Consider the following 26,095-nt stretch of genomic DNA (forward strand, 5'->3'; position numbering starts at 1 on the left):
GAAGAATTCCTAAGCACCAAACTAACAGAAGTGCTCCTAAGCACTAAACTAACAGGAGTGCTCCTAAGCACTACACTAACAGAAGTGTTCCTAAGCCCTATACTAACAGAAGAATTCCTAAGCACTAAACTAACAGGAGTGCTCCTAAGCACTAAACTAACAGGAGTGCTCCTAAGCACTAAACTAACAGGGGTGCACTTAAGCACCAAACGAACAGGGGTGCTCCTAAGCACCAAGCTACAGCAGTGCTCCACTGCACTAAACTAACCAAGGGGAAGCAGGGGAGCCACAAGGAGAAAGCAGGGAAGCTAAACACATAAACTAACAAAGGTGCTCCTAAGCACCAAGCTACTGCAGTGCTCCATAGCACTAAACTAACAAAGGGGCTTCTAAACACTCCACTAACAGAAGTGCTTCTAACAGCACCAAAACCAGAAGTACTTCTAACAGCAAAACAGAAGTGCTTCTAACAGCACCAAAACCCAGAAGTACTTCTAACAGCAAAACAGAAGTGCTTCTAACAGCACCAAAAGGGAAAGCAGGGGAGCCACAAGGAAAAAGCAGGGAAGCTAAACACAAGTCAAAAGTGCACACTGCACCAACACTAACCTGGACCTAAAGCAAAACGTTGCAAAGGCAGAAAGTTCCCAGGTGGCTAATGAGCCCATCACAGCTGAGCTCAGCTGCAGCAATCACAACGCAGCTATGGGTGAGGCTAGCTGCCAAACTTCCAAACAAGACTGGAAGGCTAAAATATCTGGACCAGAATGAAAAGAGTCTGGAAAGTCTATGGCAGCCACCAGTTCTGGCGACCAGAGGGCGAGAGGAGCACAACCCAAGGGAAAAAAAATCTGTACTGGGACCAGTACTATTTAACATATTTATAAATGATATGGAAATCAGAACGATGAGTGAGGTGATTAAATTTGCAGATTACACAAAACTATTCAAAGTTGTCAAAACAAATGCGGATTGTGAAAAATTGCAGGAAAACTTTACAAAACTGGAAGGCTGAGCATCCAAATGGCAGATGAAATTTAATGTTGACAAATGCAAAATGATGTACATTGGAAGAATAATCCAAATCATAGCTACCTGATGCTAGGGTCCACCTTAGGAGTCAGCACTCAAGAAAAAGATCTAGGTGTCATTGTAGAAAATACACTGAAAACTTCAGCTCAGTGTGCAGTGGCAGCCAAAAAAGCAAACAGGATGCTAGGAATTATTAGGAAAAGGGATGCAAAATAAGACCAAGAATATTATAATGCCTCTGTATCACTCCATGGTGCAAGCTCACCTTGACTTTTGCAATCAATGCTGGTCTCTGTATTTCAAAAAAGATATAGCAGAATTAGAAAAGGTTCAAAGAAGTGCAACCAAAAATGATAAAGGGAATGGAACTCCTCTCATATAAGGAAAGGCTAACAAGGTTAGGCCTCTTCAGCTGGGAAAAGAGATGGCTGAGGGGGTATATAATTGAGGTCTATAAAATCCTGAGTGTGTATAACAGGTAAAATGAATCGACTTTTCACTCTTTCAAAAAGCACAAAGACCAGGGGACTCTCATTAAATTACACAGAAATACTTTTAAAACAAATAGGAGGAAATATTTTTTCACACGAATAGTTAAGCTCTGGAACTCAATGTCAGAGGATTTGGTAACTGGTTAGCGTATCTGGGTTTAAATAAAGGTTTGGACATGGGGGAAGCCACTGCATGCCCCCGGATTGGTAGCATGTAATATTGGTACTAATTTGGGTTCCACCAGATACTTGTGACCTGGATTGGCCACTGTTGGAAGCAGCATACTGGGCTAGATAGACCATTTGTCTGACCCAGTATGGCTAATCTTATGTTCTTCAACCATTGGTCATAAAAAACTCTTCAAAAGAGTCCATAAACCACTCCCAAATTATCATTAATTTACTAGAGCTCTGACAATTCTGAGGTCTTTTCTCCTGTTTTTGTATAATCAGTTGGTTATACTTTTGGGGAAATCTTTGATTTGTTTTCTTACCTTTCTGTTGTATTCCTTTGTATGTGTGTCCACCATTATAACACTAATGCTGTGCTTTATTTCAGAGGCAGTCTACACCATCAAGGTTTTCATCATTCTAAATAAGTATCTATGCATACTGTTTTGTACCTCTGAAGCATAGAATATAATATACTTTTCTTGAAACATAGGCCATATCATTTATGTTTTCTGTGTCCTCCTATAGATATGAATATCTCTGGTGCTTTGACATCTGCATGCATGGGGAATGAATGTTCCCGCTTTCAAAAGAAACATTTTACTTGCTTTAAAAATATTTAAATATTTTTTGGTATTTTGAACAGTGAACAGTAGATATATGTCATCACATTAAGTCCTGCTTATGGTCCTTTAAATACACATAATATGTGCATGGCGCTTCACTGTATAAAGGTTTTCAGAATAGAATTGGCTGGGTTATTAGTTGTATTTTTATTTTTGTATTGGTATGATATTATCCTGAGCTATGTTATGTTTTTTTATTGATATACTGCCCTTCATGAAAACACAGTGGTTTACAATACAATACAAAATACAAAAGTCAATTTAAAAAAACACAAAGAAAAATAGTTAGTGAATTATGGGGAGATTTTCAGTATACATGCTTTAGAGTGATTACATTAAATATTATACCACTCTATGTATCACCAGTGCATACATTTAGATATATTCTGGTACAACTACGAAGAAGTTGACAGCTTAACTGTGATCCCCAAACCTGGCCAGGGGGAACCCTAGCCATTAGATTTTCAGGATATCCACAATGAACATTCATCAGATCAATTTGCATACACTGCCTCTTTGATATGCAAATCATGCATATTCATTGTGGATATCCTGAAAACCTGATGGCTAGGGTTCCCCCTGGCCAGGTTTGGGGATCACAGTTAAGCTGTCAACTGTCAGATTTGGGAACCTATGCTTTAACTAAATACTTATTTTGTTTGTAATGAAATCAAAATTCAGATATTTCACACGTCAGGTAACTGGACCATTTGAACATAAGCTTATTACTGCTGCTTTAATGTCAGCTTGGACAGAAAGAGTTCATGAAGGTTTATAAGCGCTGCCATTAAGTTTCTGCAGATGATCATATTCGTTTGATGGCTGCTGCCTCCAATCGTTGGAACAGGATATCTCTGTCTAAGGGGCCTGCTTGCTCAAACTGCTCCTTTGGGATCTGGAAAGCATGGGAAATGTAGTTTTCTAGGGTTGCTGCATCAATGGCTGGATCAATGGTGCTAAAGGCTGTCTTAAGGTCTTCAACTTGTACATCTCTGTGAGGGAAAATATATGAATGATTACTTCATTATATTTGAAACATTTGTTGAAGTAACATCCTTTCTGTGTTATAATATTGTGATATGGACATGCTAAGGGGGAAAAAAAGCTGTAAAATCTTGAAAGGACAAATTTTAAAAAATTCAGTGCATGATGATTTTTGTAGGGATAGTCCCTCACCTACACCTTCAAACTGTAGTGATTGCTCCTGCCAAGATCATCTACTGTCTTTGTATTGCCCCTAACCCCCTCCCCCCTCATCACGGCAGATTTTCATCTAGTGCAGGTAGTAACAACTTAGACCAGGGCAAGGATATGAGAAAGTATACTTGCTCACAGGCCATGCAACAGTTTGTTCCTTCTCTTGCATGTGTTTTTTGTTACCATAGAAACCCATGCAAGAGCTGAAGTTGCCTCCTGCAGGCTCCAGTAGTCCTTTATCGAGGCATGGCAGTGTCAGCACCTACTAGAATTTGTTGCTGGAGACAGTTGCCTGAGCCTAAATATGGGTCTCCTCATCTTGTCAGCATTTGTCAATTCATAGTTTTGAAATTCTGTTCACAGAAAGACAGTAGTGCATAGAAATCCAAGCTAAAAAATTATGAGCAGTCCCACGGTCTTGCTAGTATTTATTGCTGGTAGTTACTGGAAGTTTTGGAATCGAATACATACTTGACAGTCTCCAGTTTATTTTTCAGTTCTTTCAGATATTCCTGCTTCTCTTGAAAGTACTGTTTCCAGATTACTGCAATAAAGGAGTCCGACTTTACCACCTCCTCCTACAGGGGACAAAGTGAGATATCAGAAATTATATGTATTTTTTTTATCAGTGGTAATTGGAGACAGATATATTAATGGGTTTCTCCCATGTTGGGGATACTTTCATAACAGGGAGACTACATGAAATGTCTATGAAGGTGACACTTATATATTACTAGTAAAAAAGCCCCGTTTCTGATGCAAATGAAACGGGGGGCTAGCAAGGTTTTCTTCAGAGTGTGCATGTGGGATGTGTGTGTCCCTGCCCTCTGCCCTCTCTCCCTTCCCCTGTGCTGTCTGTCCTCTCTGTCCCCTTCCCCCTCGGAGTCGAGTCCTTCAGTGTTAAGTTTCCTGCTGTTTGTTTGTGTTACAGAGATAGTGAGAGCTTGTGCCCTCTCTCCCTCCCCCCTCTGAGTCCTTCACTGTTACAGAGAGAGCGATTTGATTTCGTGCTTTGCTGTGTTTTCCTTCACTGTTTGTGTTACAGAGAGAGTGAGGGCGGGGCAGACACTCATGGGGAAACTGGATATCTCTCCCCCTTCACACTTCCGGCTGGAGGCTTCATTTAGAACGTTGGTGGTGCCTTTTATATATAGAGATTATTTTATAAAGGCAACATAGATTCCTACATGCTTTAATGAAATAGGCTTGTAGAAGGATGCCTACTACTATACAATTCTCTTGCACAAATGTACACCTGCTCCAAAGATGGAGTAACAGTAAATGTGTGTGTGTATACTGTGTATCTCTATGCATATTTTATAAAACATGCAAAGTCAGTTTAAGGGGTGTATGCCAGGGGCGCCCCCCCCTCCCTCCCAGTTCCAGGGTCGTCCCCCTCCCTCCAAATTCTAGGGTCGTCCTCCCTCCCTCCCAGTTCCAGGGATGTCCGCCCTCCCTCCCTCCCAGTTCCAGGGTCGTCCCTCCCTCCGAGTTCCAAAGGTCGTCCCCCCCATCCCTCCCTCCCAGTTCCAGGGTCATCGCCCCCTCCCTCCCTCCAAGTTCCAGGGTCGCCCCCTCCCTCCGAGTTCCAGGGTCGTCCCCTCCCTCCCTCCCTCCGAGTTCCAGGGTCGTCCCTTACTTCCCTCCCTCTCTCCAAGTTTCAGGGTCCCCCCCTCCCTCCGAGTTTCAGGGTCCCTCCCAGTTCCAGGGTCCCTCCCAGTTCCAGGTTCCTCCCTCCCAACCTCCTCCCTCCCTCCCAGTTCCAGGGCCCCCCCTCCCTCCTAGTTCCAGGGTCGTCGTCCCTCCCGCCCTTGCGGAAACAGGAAATGAGGGCGGGACCACAGCTGAGAAAGAGAGAGAAGGGCCGAGCCTGCACAAGTTTTACCGCTGCTGCTGGCTGCCGTAACCCTGACTTGGTAACTGAAGATGACTTTTAAACATCAGAGGGAGGGGGCCTGTAGCTGGGAGGGAGGAAGGGAGGGACGAAGACCCTGGAACTGGGAGGGAGGGAGGAGGGACCCTGGAACTGGGAAGGAGGGAGCCTGAAACTCGGATGGAGGGAGGGACCCTGAACTTTGCCTGACAACTTTCTGAGAAGTTCCGAGAGAAGAGGACATTTCTCTGGTAAGTGAACGCTATTTTGCTTTGTGCTTTGGGAACTTAAAGATTGGGGTTTAAAGGAGGAATTGCAGGTTAGTGTTAGGCAAAATAAAAATATAAAAAGCAAATTTTATCAATTAATCTCCATAGTCTTTTCCACTTAGTTTTAAAAACTTTGTACCCATTAACAGAATCTAACAGGCACTGCAGGATCCAGTTTAGTCTTCTCACCCACCCCTAGAACAACTCTTCATTTATAGTCAGTTATTGAAATTAGGGTAATAAGCAAGGAGTGCTCTTACAGAGTTTTAAATACATTTCATTACCATCTAAGAAGGAAACACTAAATATATCATACAATATACTATATAATCTAAAAGACACTTTTATATTAGGCTAATATCCTTAATACTGTAGCAAGTTTAAATTATTGAAAAAACTCAAAAACACTAAGATGGAGTCAGCAGTCCAGCAGCAAGAGGGGTGCTATCCAGTCCTTTTGCATTGAGTGTCACATGTATGATTATCTCCCAGTTGGTGAGATGTCATATGTGTGTGCCCGATGCAAAGAGCCTCCTAGCTCTTAGAGAACATGTCTGTTCTCTTGAGGCTAGAGTAGCAGACTTGGTGGAGCTGAGGGAGACAGAGAGGTACATACAGGAGACCTACAGGGATGTTGTAGAGAAGTCTCACCTCCAGTCTGGTAGCCCTTGTGCTATCTTGGAGGAGGGAGGTCTCCTAGAAGGAGAGCATCACCCTGGTGAAGTAGGAAGTACTCCTGTAGCCAAGACCTGCACACCAGGAGATGTACTATCCTCTCGCACCGAGGATATGTCTCCAAGTGCTGCCCAGGAGGGAAAGGTTAGGACAGCTGTTTTAGTTGGTGATTCGATCATTAGGCATATAGATAGATAGATGGGTGGTTGGTGGATGTGAGGATCGTCTGGTGACTTGCCTGCCTGGTGCGAAGGTGGCGGACCTCACGCGTCACCTAGATAGGATTTTAGATAGTGTTGGGGAGGAGTCAGCTGTCTTGGTACATGTGGGTACCAATGACATAGGAAAATGTGGGAGAGAGGTTCTGGAAGCCAAATTTAGGCTCTAGGTAGAAAGCTCAAATCCAGATCCTCTAGGGTAGCATTTTCTGAAATTCTACCCATTCCACGCACAGGGCCCAAGAGACAGGCAGAGCTCCGGAGTCTCAATGCGTGGATGAGACGATGGTGCAGGGAGGAGGGTTTTAGATTTGTTAGGAACTGGGCAACATTCTGGGGAAGGGGGGAGCCTATTCCGAAAGGATGGGCTCCACCTTAACCAGGGTGGGACCAGGCTGCTGGCATCGGCATTTAAAAAGGAGCTAGAGCAGCTTTTAAACTAGAAATGGGGGGAAGGCCGACAGTCGCTTAAAAGTGCATGGTTTGGTATAAGGTATCTTTCAAAGATATCACCAAACAGGGAAGATAGGGTATCCTGATAGTGAAGTTGCATAGTAGATCAGGTGTCCTTAAATGAAAATAAAAATCAGACAAAAGATTGCAAATTAATACTGTCAAGTACTGAGCATGATGTAAATAGGGAACAACAACATGGTTGAAATGTGTATATGCGAATGCCAGGAGCCTAACAATAAGATGGGAGAGTTAGAATATATTGCACTTAATGAAAAATTAGATATATTAGGCATCTCTGAGACCTGTTGGAAGGAGGATAACCAGTGGGACACTGTCATACCGGGGTACAAATTATATCGTAATGATAGGGTAGATCAAATTGGTGGAGGGGTAGCATTGTATATTAACGAGAGCCTTGAATCAAACATTGAAAATTCTGCAGGAAACAAAACACGTCTTGGAATCACTGTGGATTGAAATTCCATATGTAAAGGGGAAAAGGATAGTGATAGGAGTGTACTACCGTCCACCTGGCCAGGATGAACAGACGGATGCAGAAATGTTAAAGGAAATTAGGGACGCAAACAAACTGGGCAACACAATAATAATGGGTGATTTCAATTACCCCGATATTGACTGGGTAAATGTAACATCGGGACACGCTAGGGAGGTTAAATTGCTTGATGAAATCAAGGACAGCTTTATGGAGCAGCTGGTACAGGAGCCAACGAGAGAAGGAAAAATTCTAGACCTAGTCCTTAGTGGAGCGCATGATCTGGTGCTAGGCCCACTTGATAACAGTGATCATAATATGATCGGATTTGATATTAGTTTTGAAGTAAGTATACATAGGAAATCAAATACGTTAGCGTTTAACTTTAAAAAAGGAGACTATGATAAAATGAGAAGAACGGTGAAAAGAAAACTTAGAGGAGCAACTGCAAGGGTCAAAAATTTACATCAGGTGTGGATGCTGTTCAAAAACACCGTCCTGGAAGCCCAGGCCAAATATATTCCTCGTATTAAAAAGGAGGACAGAAGACCAAACGACAGCCGGGTTGGTTAAAAAGTGAGGTGAAGGAAGCTATTAGAGCTAAAAGAAAATCCTTCAGAAAATGGAAGAAGGAACCGACTGAAAATAAGAAATGGCATAAGGAATGTCAAGTCAAATGCAAAGCGCTGATAAGCAAGGCAAAGAGGGACTTCGAAAAAAAGATTGCGTTGGAGGCAAAAACACATAGTAAACTTTTTTTTAGGTATATTAAAAGCAGGAAGCAGGCAAAAGAATCGGTTGGACCACTAGATGACCGAGGTGTAAAAGGGGCGATCAGGGAAGACAAAGCCGTAGTGGAGAGATTAAATGAATTCTTTGCTTCGGTCTTCACCGAGGAAGATTTGGGAGTGATACCGGTGCCGGAAATGGTATTCGAAGCTGACGAGTCGGAGAAACTTAATGAATGCTCTGTAAACCTGGAGGATGTAATGGGGCAGTTCTACAAACTGAAGAGTAGCAAATCTCCTGGACCAGATGGTATTCATCCCAGAGTACTGTTGAACTGAAAAATGAGCTTGCAGAGCTATTGTTAGAAATATGTAATTTATCCTTAAAATCGAGTGTGGTACCGGAAGACTGGAGGGTGGCCAATGTAACGCCGATTTTTGAAAAAGGTTCCAGAGGAGATCCGGGAAATTATAGAGTCTGATGTCGGTGCAGGGCAAAATGATAGAGACTACTATTAAGAACAAAATTACAGAGCATATTCAAAAGCATGGATTAATGAGGCAAAGACAACATGGATTTAGTGAAGGGAAATCTTGCCTCACCAATCTACTACATTTCTTTGAAGGGGTGAACAAACACTTGGATAACGTGGAGCCGGTTGATATTCAGGCATATTTTCAAAGCACTTTGGGAGGCTAAGTTCCATAGGTTTCTATGGAACTTTGGGAGGCTAAGTGCTTTGAAAATGAGCTTGATTGTGTATCTGGATTTTCAGAAGGCGTTTGACAAAGTACCTCATGAAAGACTCCAGAGGAAATTGGAGAGTTATGGGATAGGAGGTAGTGTTCTATTGTGGATTAAAAACTGGTTAAAAGATAGAAAACAGAGAGTAGGGTTAAATGGTCAGTGTTCTCAATGGAGAAGGGTAGTTAGTGGGGTTCCCCAGGGCTCTGTGCTGGGACCGCTGGTTTTTAACATATTTATAAATGACCTAGAGATGGGAGTGAGGTAATTAAATTTGCTGATGACACAAAGTTATTCAAAGTGGTTAAATTGCGGGAGGATTGTGAAAAATTACAAGAGGACCTTACGAGACTAGGCGTCTAAATGGCAGATGACGTTTAATGTGAGCAACTACTACTACTATTTAGCATTTCTATAGCACTACAAGGCGTACGCAGCGCTGCACAAACATAGAAGAAAGACAGTCCTTGCTCAAAGAGCTTACAATCTAATAGACAAAAAATAAATAAAGTAAGCAAATCAAATCAATTAATGTGAACGGGAGGGTAGGTGGAGGCGAGTGGTTACAAGTGGTTACGAATCAAAAGCAATGTTAAAGAGATGGGTTTTCAGTCTAGATTTAAAGGTGGCCAAGGATGGGGCAAGACGTAGGGGCTCAGGAAGTTTATTCCAGGTGTAGGGTGCAGCGAGACAAGTGCAAAGTGATGCATGTGGGAAAAGAGGAACCCGAATTATAGCTACGTCATGCAAGGTTCCATGTTAGGAGTCATGGACCAAGAAAGGGATCTAGGTGTCGTCGTTGTGATATGTTGAAACCTTCTGCTCAGTGTGCTGTGGCGGCTAAGAAAGCAAATAGAATATTAGGTATTATTAGGAAAGGAATGGAAAACAAAAATGAGGATGTTATAATGCCTTTGTATCGCTCCATGGTGCGCGCACCTCAAATATTGTGTTCAATTCTGGTCGCCGCATCTCAAAAAAGATATAGTGGAATTAGAAAAGGTGCAGAGAAGGGCGATGAAAATGATAAAGGGGATGGGATGACTTCCCTATGAGGAAAGGCTAAAGTGGCTAGGGCTCTTCAGCTTGGAGAAAAGGCGGCTGAGGGGAGATATGATAGAGGTCTATAAAATAATGAGTGGAGTAGAACGGGTAGATGTGACGCATCTGTTCACGCTTTCCAAAAATACTAGGACTAGGGGGCATGCGATGAAGCTACAATGTAGTAAATTTAAAACAAATCGGAGAAAATGTTTCTTCACTCAACGTGTAATTAAACTCTGGAATTCTTTGCCAGAGAATGTGGTAAAGGCGATTAGTTTAGCGGAGTTTATTTATGTTTCAACGATTTTTATTGATGACAAGTCAAAAAGTACAAATCCACCTTAACATAACGGTATCAATGCAATTTTACAGAACTCAGTGGAGCAACAGTTCAAGAATACAGCATTACGTACAGTCATCAAATTTTATATAACTTTTATCCCCTCCCCCCTTTTTTCTTTTACTGTGCTCTATGTTTAACTTTTATATTTTATGTTTTCAAAGTTTTTATTGATGATGCCACAGATTAACACAATCATTTGATTAAGTACATAACCGTTTAAACTTGTCAGTCTATGTACACTAATCCGCGGTCATTATCATCAAATTTGATTTACATTTTCCTTCCCAATTCCCCCCTTCCCCCCCTTAATACTGTCTTTAACATAATCCTTGTATCAAAATAGAACAATAAACAACAATGAACATTACCCGCTATCTGCACTTTCCAAGAATAATAACTTGTATTGTATCGCGGTTAACCCCTTATCTAATATCTCCCTCCCTTTCATCCCCTTCCCCCTCCCCCCTTTTATCATGAAATATTCCGCATTCACTTCATGAGCCATTCAGTTACATCTCCACTCACTCCTGTGCTACGGTGTTGGTTAAGTTGCTCTGCCTTAGGTTGTGTTACAGAACTCTAGTTACCATTATCCTCTCCCTCCTTTATGGTCCCCTATGTGGAAAATTTATTTAATATTGCACTTCTCGCTTTATGGGATATACTTTGTAAGTACTTGGTCCAGCTGGAGATAAACTTCCTTCTTTTCTTGGAAGTGCCCTGGGCTTCCCTGGCCTCCCATAGCATCAATTCATGAAACCTATTTCTCCAATGCCAGAAGGAGGGTGGTACCACCTGCATCCAGTGTCTAAGTATACATTTTTTCCCCACGGCATAAGCCTTGCATATCAATTGTTCCAAATTCCTATCCAAAATCCCGTAGGCTGTCCTTCTATTTAAAAGTGCTCCTCTCCAGGATGGGAGTATTTTTTGATCAATGATGCTCTCAAGGTATTTATGCACCGCCTTCCAAAATATTTTTACTCTATCGCACCTCCAAAATGCATGCAAAAAGGTATTCCTTCCTCTGTTGCATTGGAACATTGGGCATCGGGTGTCCACCCCGCTCTCGCTGCTTGTGTTTGTGTCATGTATCCCCTGTGTATTATTCTGTATTGACTCTCCTGCAGCTCCGCCCCCCCACCTGTTTTGGGATATCTATGATCAATTTTGTAAAATTTACTCCCTTCAATTCATATCCCAAGTCTTACTCCAGGCTGCAGTGAGGTGCTTCATAATTGCGAGGTGGGCAAAGCAACAGCAGCGCTTTGTGTAAACTAGATATTGAAACCTGATCATATGCATCCCCCTTTAAAAATTCTCTAAGCTTTTGACCCATTTTGTACCAGAGCCTCTTGGTCTAAGCTATACCAGTAGTGGTGTAATGTCTATAAGTGTAGTGATCCTTGTTTGTTAGGGATAGCCTCTGCCGTAGATCTTGGAATGTATACAACCTTCCATCCGCATTGACTAAGTGTTCCACTAAAGTGATTCCCATTTCTGCCAGTTTTAATGGTCCCTGCTTCCATTCCCGGTTGGAAGTCCCATTCCCTTGAAGAGGCAACTGATCACTGACATTTGAATTATGATTCCAAGCTGTCATTAGGAAACGCCAGACCTGTCTTAAGGTTGTAACAAAATACTGTTCTTACATACAGGCGGTAAACTAGTTGATTTAGCCTGCAGAAGAAAATTCATATGCCAAGGCCTATACAGTGCCCTCTCCCACCCAATAGGGGTATACTGATTTGTGCTAGCACCCAGTCTCTGAGATGTCTCAGTAAACAGGCCTGGTTATATCTTTGAATATTGGGTAGACCCAAGCCTCCTTGTGTCCAATTATCATAAAGACTAGCCGTTAAGCCGTTAAAACGGGCAAGTTTTTTTTTCTATGGGCTCCCCCCATCCATCAACCGTGTCTCTCCCTGCCCTGCCCCCATGTCCTGCAGCCCCTCTCTCCCCTGGCCCTCCCCCCCCCTGTCCACCAACCCTCCTCTCTCCCCTGCCCCTCCCCCATGTCCAGCAACCGTGTTCTCCTCCCCTGTCCTCCCCCCATGTCCAGCAGCCCTGTCTCCCTGGCCTCCCCCCCTCCCCCCGTCCACCACCCTCCTCTCTCCCCTGCCCTCCCCCCATGTCTAGCAACCCTCCTCTTTCCCTTGGCCTCCCCCCCTCGTCCACCAACCCACTCTCTCCCATGCCCTCCCGAAACCGCAGCCCTCGATGTCCGCGTCCAGGGCCACGCCTCTCGGGCTGAAACGTCATCATCGCCGCCATGGCTCCTCCCCCCGAAACCGCAGCACTCTATGTCCGCGTCCGGGCCACGCCTCTTGGGGTGAAACGTCACTGCCGCCATGGCTCCTCCCCTCGGGGCTCCGCCAATCAGAGGAGAGGAAGGTGGGGCGCTGGCCGCTGTGGAAGTATGAATGGAAGAGTCGCATGGGTTGGCGAACCTCTTCGCATTTATGTCACGCGCAGCGTAATTGTTATCCCGTCGCACTTGACTTGATTGTGGTCCCGGCCGTGTTGTATAGGTGTTACTGTTGACAGGGAGGCGGGAGCAGCGGCATCGGCAACGTCGGGGAGTGGGGGCCTTCATTTGTTCCTCCTTCCCCCTCTGATTCCCACGCCCCTCCGATTCCCACGCCCCGTCCTTCTCTCCACGTACGTTCAGGCTGTTTAGTGTACTCTCCGCCCCTTGCCCCTCCTCTGACTCCTCCTCCTTTCTGGTTATGGAGCTGTTGGAGGCGGGGCTTGGACTTTTGACGTCTCAACGTTCAGGCTGTACTGCGCATTTGCAGGTGAGTCGGGCACTTGCCATTTATATGTTTGATATTCTAAACGTAATTTGGACTTCTTCCCGTCCCAAAGGAAATTCCTACAAATCCTATTTAACTTTCGTATATCTCTTCTAATAAGTGTATTGGCACGGCTTGTAAGATGTAGAGCCATCTAGGAAGATGAACATTTTAAACATATTAATTCTCCAGTAAGTGATAGGGGCAGATGGCTCCACTGCTCAAGAAAGCGTCTTGTATCCTGTAGCAGTTTCTCTATATTCAGGTGATACAACTTTGAGGTATCCATGGACAACTGCACTCCTAAATAACGAAAGGACCCATCTGCCATCTCAATGGGACACGGCCTTGCCAACTCTCCTCGCGCTTCTCCCCACCCAGCAATGCTTCTGATTTCTCCAAATTTAACTTAAAACCTGAGAAATCCCCATATTCTGCCATACATTCTAATAGAGCTGTCAGTGAGGTACTTGATTAGTCCAGATGAGCTAGTAGGTCATCTGCAAATGCTGCGATCTTGAACGTTTCTGCACCCACCGCCACTTCCCTTCACGTCAGGCGTCCCTTGAATATCTCTGATCAAGGGATCTAATGTTAAATACGAACAGCAAAGGTGACAGTGGACAGCCTTGTCTAGTTCCCCGATATATCGAGAAGGGGGCAGATAGTATTCCATTAACCCACATTTGGGCCTGTGGAAGATAGTATAACGCCCGTATTGCCTCCTGAAAAAAACCGCTTATTCCATATGCTTTCTACGTCCCAAACAAAAAATCCCACACCACTCTGTCAAATGCCTTTTCGGCATCAAGCTGACTAACACGGATTGGTATGCCCTGATTAGATACTACCTCCAACGTTGTAAGTATTTTCCTGATATTCTTGGTAATACTTCTGCCCTGCACAAAACCCACTTGTGACTCCTCAATAATATCCGGCAATATACGGGCTAATCGTTGGCTAAAAGTGGGCATATACTTGGCCTCATATTGATGGAGCGAAATCGGCCTATAGGATTCTGTGTTCCTCGTATCACGTCCCGGCTTCGGTATTACTATAATTTGTGCTAGCCGTAAGAGGGAGGCATTCGTTGATCCTGCACTGTGGTATTAAACATAGCTGTGAGCGGTGGCGCCACCTCCTCCCTCAGCATTTTATAGAATTCCCCTCTATATCCCATCTGGGCCTGGGCCTTTCCCAAGGGACCCTGCTGTATTGCCCACACTACTTCGTCAGTTGTTATAGGGGCATTCACCATAGCCAGACTGTCTGGGTCCACTCGGACGTTGTCTTGTCTACGGAAGTACATCTCGCTATCTAAACGGGGGTGGATCAGGGGGCGAGTATAAATGCGTGTAATAGTCTACCAGATTTTATTGATTGAACATCCGTATTCTCTAATACCCCCACTAGGAGAGTACAAGGTGGTCTAGTTTGTGAGGGCCCTTGCCTAGATTTTTGACAACCTTTGCGAGCATCCTACTATTTTTGTTGGCATATTTATATAGTTGGTATCTGTAATAAGCATAGTTTGTTTGGGCCTTTTGATGAATCCCTCATTTAGGGCCTGCTGCAATTCTAAAAGTTGGCTTTAAGTTGCAAACTATGATGTCGCCCATATGCTTTCCGCACTCTTGTTACTTCTTTTTCTAATCTAAACAACTCCTTCTCCCGTACCTTTTTTTGATGACTCGTGTATGCTATAATCTCTCCCCGTAGTACGGCTTTAGCTGTATCCCAGTATAAAATTGGGTCGCCCCTATGCTCCTGGTTAGTTTCTTGAAAATACTTATACTTTTGTGTTATATAGTTTAGAAATGTTCCGTCAGTATACAGACGAGTAGGGAATCTCCATTGAAAATTGTCCTGGTGGCGGGCCCGGGCGGCTCCAGTACTGCAGTTACCATCGCATGATCGGAAATTTTTATGGGACCTATGTCTGCCTCCCGCAGCCTTGTAAATAAATTGCGTGAAAGAAATATGTAGTCAATTCGTGACATGGTGGCATGTGCGCGGGACAAATGGGTAAAATCCCGTTCTAATGGGTGCAGAGTCCGCCACACATCCACCAAGTCTAGGATCTCACTTAACATGTTTATGCCTCTGGAATCTGACCCCGACCCCCTCTTCTTCCCATGTGATCTATCCATCCTAGGATCACCACTGCATTAAAGTCGCCCCCTACTAGCATGGGAATTCCATCGAAGCCTGTTAGGTGTTGCAGGAGTTTTTGTAAAAGTTTTATTGTACGTATTGGGGTATTACATTGCACAACACTACTGGTTGTCGTTCTATTGTTAAGTGTACAAGTACATATCTGCCCTCCGCATCTGCTACAATCTTATGAGTATGGACTTGAATCCCTTTTTTGATTAATATGATAACTCCTGCTTTTTTGGCTTGTGCCGGGGATTCGTAGTAATCTCCCACCCACCACCTACGTAATTTCTCATGTTCTTTAGCATTCAAATGCGTCTCTTGAAGAAAAGCTATTTCTACTTTTTGTTTATGTAATGCTTGGAGTATCTTTTGTCTCTTAATCGGCGAGGAGATGCCACCCACGTTCCAGGTCACCATCTTAAGTGCCATTACGTGAACTCATTGTTCAGATTATACACCGATGGAGACCTGCACGTATTGAGCAATGGGGGCATCCCAGCCAATACCCCCCTCGCTGTCCTTTTAGTGTCTCTCTATGTTGTAAAGTTCCCAATGTGGCCCTTAACCAGCTGCTTATCCCCTGCTTCTCCAACCTGCCCATGAAGCTATGGCTCCTCAAAGAATCCTCCCCTAATCCCACCCCTATCCCACCCAACCTCTGTCCTCCCCTACTTCTTCTGGGCACCTAGGGTGCTCAACCTCCGTGTCTCCGATCGGGGACCCCTTTTTTTTAGCAAGTATGTATCCAGTCTCCCCCCCTTTTGAATGCAATGTAACTTCAATAACAACATTAACAACATTAACCATTTCAAAGAAATTTAACTCAATATCAACAGAAGTGATTATCAACTCTTTGACCACCCTGTTCACCATTACTCAGGTTTTCATCTTACCAACAAAGTCTACTCGTTTGTGGAAGGACTCGGTCTGTCTTTCTCCAGCTGATCCACAAACGCTTGAGCTGCCTCCACTGTTTCATAAAACTTCACCACACCATTATGTTGAATGCGTAGTTTTGCTGGGTATAATAGACCAAAACGGATTTGTAGTTTATGCAGTCTTCCACAGACCTGTGAATACTGTTTGCGTAAAAGAGAGACTTAGTAGAATAGTCTTGAAAGCATAGTATTTTATGACCCTCAAGCTCGAGTGTTGCTCCTTTCCTAAGAGCAGTGAGTAGCGCCATTTTATGTTGGTAGTGGAGCATATGCAGGATAACCACTCTCGGCCGTTCGTTGGGCATCTTCCTGGGTCCTAAACGATGTGCCCACTCTATTCTAGGGGTCCAGTTGTATTTTCATTGTGCACATCTTAGCAAGCCGGATTGCAGATATTCTCTCAGATCCCCCTCTTTTATTGATTCTGGTATTCCTACCAGTCTGAGGTTATTCCGTCGAGAGCGGTTCTCCAATCATCCACTTTATCTTCCAAGGCCTGCTACTTTTTTTTGTAAGTCCTTCTATAGCCGTGGAGGATTCTTTGCTGATGTTTCCACTTCTCCCAGTCTCTGCTGGACCTTCCTGGAAGTCTTTTGTGAAGGTAGTGAACCGTTGATCCATGCCATCCAACTTGTCTATTATTGTTGAAGTTGGTGATTTAGAGTGTCCTCCACCGCTAGCTTAACTTCCGCCACTATTTCCGCAGCCCAGGCGGAACTCACCGATGGCGACGATGGGGAGTTTTTCTCCGCCATCCTTGAGCCTCCTCCTTTAGATTTTTCCGGCTCTTTTTTGGACCCTCGGGTCGCCATGCACGATGTAATAAATGAGTGCTTTTAAAATTTCTGTCTTTAAATCCGAATAGCTTCCCAGGCACTCCTTTGTCCTCTGTATGATAGAAAACTAATTCTGCTCTACTGTTTCAGCCGCCCTATGAGGGCTGATGTTGTTTTTCACCTCCTACAAGTCTTTCCAAGACTGAAAGTAGAGCTGTTGAGGAGGTGTTCCTGTCTCTTTAAATTCCAGGCTGCTCTCTTAATTCTGCTTTTACCCTGCTTTCATCATCCTCGTTGATCTACTGTAGTCATTGAATCAGCTGTGCCAGCTATTATCTCTAATGAATATGATTTTTAAAGTCTGTGCTACTTACATTGCGCTAGGCCCTCTCCTTCCCCCTCTTCCGTTGCTGTGTGCAGCGGTTCCAGCTCTCTCGTTGTCCATCCTCCCGGTCACAGATCACACCATCCTTTGCCAGCACCCCTCTGCCTCGGTAAGGACTCACTTGTCGGCATATGAAAACGTTGCCCGGCTCTTTCCTGTTCTCCGATCATATGGCGGTCTACGTTCGGGTGTCTCTCTGGCGCCAGCCGCTCGCCGCGTGGTATGGGGGAAGGGGGACTCGCTACTGCCAGTTCGCGCCGCTGCGGTTTGCCGCTTATATTTTTTTCCCTCCCAGGGGGTCGGATCGCCTTCTCGTTTCCTTCCTCGTTACCCGTCCCTCAAGCTGGACCTTGATGGGGGTTGAAAACAGCTGTTTTGTAGGAGCACCCGATCGCGACTTTGCGGAGGCTCAAGTGCGGTGGCCATCTTGGCCGGCAGCTCCACCGGAAGTTCTTTAGCGGAGTTTAAAAAAGGGTTGGACGGCTTCCTAAAGGAAAAGTCCATAAAACCATTATTAAATGGACTTGGGGAAAATCCACTATTTCTGGATAAGCAGTATAAAATGTTTTGTACTTTTTTGGGATCTTTCCAGGTATTTGTGATCTGGATTGGCCACTGTTGGAAACAGGATGCTGGGTTTGATGGACCTTTGGTCTTTCCCAGTATGGCAATAGTATGTACTTATGTACTATGCTGCGTCCCCTTCCCTCTCAGTTCATAACGTTATGACGCGAGGGCGGGACAGTGAGACAGATGGTTACAGGCAGCACGAACCCATGAATCGCATGGACCCTACGAACCCTTCAGTGCCACGGGGAGTCAGCTTCAGAACGTTGGAGTGGGAAATTATTATATAAGATATGTATATTTCCTATTACTGTACATATTATCTCATTTGTTGGGATATGTTGAAAATAACAATAAAGAAAAAAAAGTACTTCCATGTAAAAACACATGCAGCTTGGAGGGGGGGGGGGGGGGATGCTCCACTCCTGGGATTTGAACTAGGTCACAGCACGTTGTATGTTATGAATATTTTGAAGGTGTAGTAACTTAGATTATTGCCTGCAATCAAAAGGTAAACCTATTCCTTACATAGTACTAAGTGTTGTCATAACCACGTGCAATTTTTTAGTTGGAGATTTAAAATTAATTCTAGAATGTATTTTTTTTTTAGTCATTGCATAATCTCTAGGCATTCTGCTGCCAGATACATCAAAATCTACTGTTACAGCTAAGTTATAAATGGTATGGAATAGGTTTCTATTAACCATTATTTAGTCTTCTGCTTATGGGAGAAACCCGGAATGAGTTCTAATTGGGATCTGATAGATACTCCAGGTGACCCAGCCTAGCCAATGCCAGGGACAGGATGCTGAGCATATTGGACCACAGGTCTAACCTAACATGATATTTATTATACTTTCCAACCCAGTGGAAGCGGGAAAGAATTATAGAAAAGGGATCGAGAATGTAAGCAAAATAATTCTCCAAACATTTTATGGAATGGGATGAAAATTGGCATTAAGTTTGTCATTAGTAATTTAGCAACAGTGGCACAAAATCCCAATCAATTTGACACTTTTCCTTGGCTACACCTCTCTAACTGTATGCATCATTTTCTGTGCTAGTTTAGTTTGAGAACTTATACCACCTTACACCTTTGATACAGGAAAAACAAAGCAGTTTACCATCTTGAATTTAAAGAAGACATTAAAAAGTTAGTGTATCCAAAGGAAGAGAGTATAGAAAAAGTACGTATAAGTGCCATGATTATATGTGGAACTTTGACATATAAGTGCTGGTATTTATATGCATACTAGCCCAATTTCAATAAACTGTTGGGTTAGTATTCAGCTACTGAGGTTAATAGGGGTTTCTTTTTAATTTAAACACCAACCTCTGCAGTCAAAAAATATCCACATATTTGAGTGCCAATATCTTGATAAATAGGTCAGTGATGGAATTTAAATAGCAGGATATTTCGTCCACTATCCAGATAACGTAGATAAAAAAGGCTGTAAGTATCTGGATAAGTTATCCAGATAGGAGATCTCTTAATTATCTGCTGTACCTTTATATCTATCAACCTCTTGTGACATCAGAAGAAAAGGCTGATGAGGTCTTGGAAGCTCATATACTACAACATTTTTTGTTGGTGTTTTTAAAGTATCATAGTTCTATTTTCCTTCCGAACTAATATAGCTATTAGAACAATACACCAGTGCTTCAGCTTTCAAGCTGAAGGCCACATAGAATTAACAAAAAATATGTCCACATCAGCCTCCCTGGAGCAGGCGATGTGGAGAGAATTCAGATGATCAAAAGAACATCTAGGGAAGCACTTAGCCTTCAGTCCTTCTCCAAATTTTAAAAATACAAGAGATCAAGACACGAATGGACCTGTCACAATGAAGTAGTTTCCAATGACTTTTGACATTAACTGATTTGCCTGCATCACAGTGATGGGCTCTGGTAGTTCCACCACATCTTTTATTTACTGTGCTAATTGAGGGCATATTCATAAAACCAGCAAGTGGTAAAGTTATCTGGATATCAGTTGGCCTTAACTAGATAAGTCTGATTTAAAGTTACCAGATAGTTATCTGGATAAAATTGAGCCAGAAATCTGAGAATGTAAATAAGATAAACTTTTAGAATTTTTAAAAGCCGTAACAATAGTGGGGGTGGGGAGGGAATAATAAGTTGGATTTTGATATGCATGTTGATTCGTTATGTACAAAGTTTGGATGATTCAAAAGAATATATTTATTTTATTTGTTGCGTTTGAATCCCACTTTCCACCTATTTGCAGGCTCAATGTGCTTACAATATTACATCATATCAAGCATCATTCAAGAGTAGGTACACAATTAAGTACATATAGAACAAGTGAAACATAGTGGATATAATCAATTCAGTAAACAAGAAAACAGTCAGAATATCAAGTGACTAGCGGTATGTTAGAAATCCTATTATTGATTATTATGGTAAGTCTTTAATGATTTTCAAAAGTTGATTAGGTCGTGAATAGTCTTCAGGTCAAGTGGCAATGCATTTCCACATCTGTGTGCCAATGTAGGAAAAGCTAGATGCATGTACTAGTTTGTATTTTAGACCATTACAACTTGGGAAGTGAAGTCCCAGGAACGTGCGTGCTGATCTTTTAGTGTTTCTGTGTGGGAGATCAATAAGGTCTGACATGTAGGCCGGAGCATTTCCATGAATAACCTTATGAATCAGAGTGCACACTTTGAACACAGTATGTTCTTTAACTGGAAGCCAATGCAGCCTCTCTCTTAGGGGCTTAGCACTTTCGTATTTTGTCTTTCCAAATATTAGTCTAGCTGCGGTGTTCTGAGCTGTCTGAAGTTTCTTGATGATATGCTCTTTACAACCAGCATAAAGCGCATTGCAATAGTCTAGATGACTTATCACCATCGATTGTATCAGGTTGCAAAAAATACCTCTTGGGAAGAAAGGTTTTAATCTCTTGAGTTTCCACATTGATTGAAACATCTTCTTAGTTGTATTCTTCACATGGTTTTCAAGTGTGAGATTTCGATCAATGGTAACTCCGAGAATCTTCAGGATGTCTGAGATAGGAAGGGAAAAGTTTGGTATGGTAATGGAGGAGAATTTACTTGTGTTATATTGTGATGTAAGTATAAGACACTGAGTTTTTTCAGCGTTGAGTTTTAATTGAAAAGCATTTGCCCACGAATGCATTATGATTATGTTTGAACGGGATGTAGCAAAATCTCAAAAATCTTCCAGAGTCTTCTGGCACACGAGCAGCACGCACCTTGCATGCGCGGACCAGTTTCCCGCCCATTGCGTGAGTAAGGACCTCAGTGTAGTCCAAAAGCAAGAGGAAAACAATTAACAACTCCAAAGGGGAGGAGGGCAGGTTTGTGAGAACAATCAGCCTGCTGTCCTCGGAGAATACCTGCTACAGGTAAGTATCTTCGCTTTCTCTGAGGACAAGCAGGCTGCTTGTTCTCACACTTGGGGTATCCCTAGCTGCCAGGCTCACCCAAAACAATGAACATTGGTCAATTGGGCCTCGCAACGGCGAGGACATAACAGAGACTGACCTGAAAAGAAACACAACTAAGTGAGAGTGCAGCCTGGAACAGAACAGAAATGGACCTAGGAGGGTGGAGTTGGATTCTAAACCCCGAACAGATTCTGCAGCACCGACTGCCCAAACCGACTGTCACGTCAGGTATCCTGCTGAAGGCAGTAGTAAGATGTGACTGTGTGGACTGATAACCACGTTGCAGCCTTGCAAATCTCTTCAATAGAAGCTGACTTCAAGTGAGCCACTGACGCAGCCATGGCTCTGACATTATGAGCCGTGACATGGCCCTCTAGAGTCAGCCCAGCTTGGGCATAAGTAAAGTCTATGCAATCTGCTAGCCAATTAGAGATTTTCCGATGGCAACTCCCCTCCTGTTGGGATCAAAAGAAACAAACAATTGGGCGGACTATAGGGCTTTGTCCGCTCCACCTAAAAGACCAATGCTCTCTTACAGTCCAAGGTGTGCAACTTGTCTTCACCAGGGCGGGTATGTAGACGGGGAATAAATGTTGGCAAGACAATTGACTGGTTCAGATGGAACTCCGACACCACCTTCGGCAAGAACTTAGGGTGAGTGTGGAGGACTCTTGATGAAAGTTATGATGAAACTTGATATAAGGTGCATGCACTACCAGGGCTTGGAGCTCACTGACTCTGAGCTGAAGTAACAGCCACTAAGAAAATGACCTTCCAGGTCAAGTACTTCAGATGGCAGGAATTCAGTGGCTCAAAAGGAGCTTTCATCAGCTGGGTGAGAACCACGTTGAGATCCCATGACACTGGTGGAGGTTTGACAGGGGGCTTTGACAAAAGCAAACCTCTCATGAAGCAAACAACTAAAGGCTGTCCATAGATAGGCTTACCCGCTACACGTTGATGATAAGCACTTGAGACCAGACTCTGATAAGTGTAGAAGGTATTCAAGCAGGGTCTGTGTAGGACAAGAAAAAGGATGTAGGGCCTTGCTGTCACAGTAGACGGCAAACCTCCTCCATTTGAAAGAATAACACTTTTTCGTGGAATCTTTCCTGGAAGCAAGCAAGACTCGGAAGACACCCTCTGAAAGACCTAAAGAGGCAATTTCTAAGCTCTCAACATCCGGGCCATGAGAGCCAGAGACTGGAGGTTGGGATGTAGAAGCGACCCCTTGTTCTGGGTGATGAGGATCAGAATACACTCCAATCTCCACGGTTCTTCGGAGGACAACTCCAGAAGAAAAGGGAACCAGATCTGACGAGGCCAGAAGGGAGCAACCAGGATCGTTGTTCCGCAGTCTTGCTTGAATTTCAGCAAAGTCTTCCCTACTAGAGGTACGGGAGGATACGCATACAGAAGGCCTGTCCCCCAATGCAGGAGAAAGGCATCTGATGCTAGTCTGTCGTGGGCCTGAAGTTTAGAACAGAATTGAGGGACTTTGTGATTGATCTAAGTGGCAAAAAGATCCACTGAGGGGGTGCCCCACGCTCGGAAGATCTTGTGGACAACGCCCATGTTTAGCGACCACCCGTGAGGTTGCATGATCCTGCTCTACCTGTCGGCCACACTGTTTACGCCTGCCAGATACGTGGCTTGGAGAAACATGCCGTGATGGCGCGCCCAAAGCCACATCTGGACGACTTCCTGACACCGAGGGCGAGATCCGGTGCCCCCCTGCTTGTTGATGTAATACATAGCAACCTGATTGCCTGTCTGAATCAGAATGTTTTGGTTGGTCAGCCGATCTCTGAAAGCCTTGAGAGCGTTCCAGATCACTCGTAATTCCAGGAGGTTGATCTGAAGACCCTCTTCCGGAAAAGACCAAGCTCCTTGAGTGTGAAGCCCATCTACATGAGCTCCCTACCCTAGGAGGGATGCATCTGTCGTCAACACTTTTTGTGGTTGAGGAATTTGGAATGTTCCACGGTCAAATTGGATCGAATGGTCCACCACTGAAGGGAATTGCAAAAGTCGGTGGAGAGATGGATCACATCCTCTAGATCCCCTGTGACCTGGCACTACTGGAAAGCTAGGGTCCATTGAGCTGATCTCATATGTAGGCGTGCCATGGGAGTTACATGAACTGTGGAGGCCATGTGTCCTAAGAGTCTCAACATCTGCCGAGCTGTGATCTGTTCAGACGCTCGAGCCATGAGCATGAGGGCCAGGAGATTGTCTGCCCTTGCCTGGGGAAGATAAGCTCAAGCCATCCGTGTGTCCAACAGAGCTCCAATGAACTCCAATTTTTGAACCGGGATGAGATGGCACTTGGGATAATTGATCACGAACCCCAGGAGCTCTAGCACTCGAATAGTCATCTGCATGAACTGCAGAGCCCCTGCCTCCGAGGTGCTCTTCACCAGCCAGTCGTCGAGATAAAGGAACACATGCACTCCCAGTCTGCGTAGCGATGCTGCGACAACAGCCATCACTTTGTGAAAACCCTGGGCACAGACGCGAGGCCAAAGGGCAGTACACAGTACTGAAAAGTGCCGAGTTCCCAACCGAAATCGAAGATACTTCCTGTGAGCTGGGAGTATCGAGATGTGGGTATAGGCATCCATTAAGTCCAGAGAGCATAGCCAATTGCTTTCCTGAATCATGGGAAGAAGGGTGCCGAGGGAAACCATCCTGAACTTTTCTCGGACTAGGAATTTGTTCAGGGCCCTTAAGTCTAGGATGGGACGCACCCCCCCTGTTTTCTTTTGCACAAGGAAGTACCTGGAATAGAAACCTAGCCCTTCTTCCCCTGGTGGAACAGGTTTGACTGCACTGGCCTTTAGAAGGGCAGGGAGTTCCTCTGCAAGTACCTGCTTGTGCTGGGAGCTGTAAGAATGAACTCCTGGTGGACAATTTGGAGGCTTGGATTCCAGATTGAGAGTGTATCCTAACCGGACTATTTGAAGAACTCACCGGTTGGAGGTTATAAGAGGCCACCTTTGGTGAAAAAATATCAACCTCCCCCCAACCGGTAAGTCGTCCGGAATGGACACTTGCACTGTGGCTATGCTGCACTGGAGACAGTTAAAAGCCTGTCCCTTGCTTTTGCTGGGGAGCCGCAGGGGCCTTAGGTGCACGCTGTTGACAAGAACGAGCGCGCTGGGACTGAGCCTGGGTAGGCTGCCGAGAAGCAGGAGTGTACCTACGCCTATTATAGGAATAGGGAACACTCCTCTTCTCTCCAAAAAACCTCCTAGATGAGGAGGTGGTAGCAGAAGACGGGAGAGAGAATCCATAGCATCATTGTGCTTTTTGATCTGATCGACCACATCCTCTACTTTTTCACCAAAAAGGTTATCCCCCCGGCAAGGAACATCCACCATTCGCTGCTGGACCTTGTGATCCAGGTCAGAGACACTCAGCCATGAGAGCCTGCACATCACTATACCTTGAGCAGCTATTCTGGATGTCACATCAAAAGTGTCGTAAGAACCCCCGGCCAGGAATTTTCTACACACCTTCTGCTGCCTGACCACCTGGTGAAACGGTTCGGCCAGCTCCGGAGGAAGCGCTTTGACCAAACTAGACAGTTGCCTCACTGAGTTCCGCAAGTAGATGCTCGTGTAGAGCTGGTATGTCTGAATCTTGGCTGCGAGCATAGTGGCCTGATACATTTTTCTCGCAAAAGAATCCAAGGTCCTAGACTCTTTGCCTAGGCGCGCTGAGGCATAGTCCCTAGTACTGTTGGCTCTCTTGACAGCAAAATCCACCACCATGGAATCATGAGGTAGCTGAGACTTCACCATTACCGGCTCTCCGTGGACTCTGTACTGGGTCTCAGCTTTTTTGGGGACCACTGGATTAGAGAGAGGGAACAACCAGTTTCGCATAAGAACTTCCCTGAGTATGTTATGCAAGGGAGCCGTTGCAACCTCTGTAGGTGGAGAAGGATAATCCAAGACCTCGAGCATCTCGGCCCTGGGCTCATCCACAACCTCCATAGGGAAGGGAATATCCTTAGACATTTCCCAGACAAAGGAGGAAAAATAAAGATTCTCAGACGTAGACATCCTTCTCTCAATGGGCAGAGGGGACTTCTTAGGACTCTTCTTCAGAAGAGTATCTGGGATCTTCCTAATCCCCCCATGAACGCTCATCCTCAGTATCGGACAAAAGCTCTCTAAGAGCATCCCGAACCCGAGCCTGTCTCGACATCGAGGAACGACGACCTCGAGGGGGATGTCGAGAAGTCGACCCCTGCCTGGACTGTGGCGAAGCTTCCTCCGCCGACATTGAAGGAGAGTTGACCGGGGTGGCAGCCAATGACGCAAGTGGCACCAAGGTCGGGGACCTCACCACAGGCGAAGGACCAGATGCCACTTCAACAAACGGTGCAGAAGGCGCAAGCACCCCAGGCACCGAAGTAGACTGGCGCAGCAATTTATTTATTTATTGCATTTGTATCCCACATTTTCCCACCTCTTTGCAGTACATCATGGATAGTGGAAATAAGGAGAATCCCTCCAGAAGCTCTGGAAGAAGGGCCCTGATGCGCTCGTCAAGAGCCGCCATCGGAAAAGGCTGCGGGGCTGGTGGCAGAATCTGTGGGGGCTTGAGAGCCGGTACCAGGCTACCAGAAGACCGACGTATCGGCACCTTCTGTATAGAGGGTGAGCAGTC

At 44.6% G+C, this 26,095-nt stretch overlaps 1 protein-coding gene across 1 annotated transcript in view; it reads right to left on the reverse strand.

The window, feature by feature from the left end:
- Positions 1 to 2,878: 2,878 nt before the first annotated feature.
- Positions 2,879 to 26,095, reverse strand: part of TSNAXIP1 (translin associated factor X interacting protein 1) — a 1,164,230-nt gene continuing 1,141,013 nt past the window's right edge. Inside the window, exons 15-16 of the mRNA XM_030203665.1 lie at positions 3,989 to 4,095; positions 2,879 to 3,312 (exon numbers count right to left, since the gene is read on the reverse strand). Coding sequence (XP_030059525.1) covers positions 3,126 to 3,312; positions 3,989 to 4,095 — 294 coding nt within the window. The 3' untranslated portion in view covers positions 2,879 to 3,125. The remainder of the gene's footprint in view (positions 3,313 to 3,988; positions 4,096 to 26,095) is intronic.

The sequence above is a fragment of the Microcaecilia unicolor genome, chromosome 5 (genome assembly GCF_901765095.1).
Source record: "Microcaecilia unicolor chromosome 5, aMicUni1.1, whole genome shotgun sequence".
In the NCBI taxonomy this organism is placed as follows: Eukaryota; Metazoa; Chordata; class Amphibia; order Gymnophiona; family Siphonopidae; genus Microcaecilia; species Microcaecilia unicolor.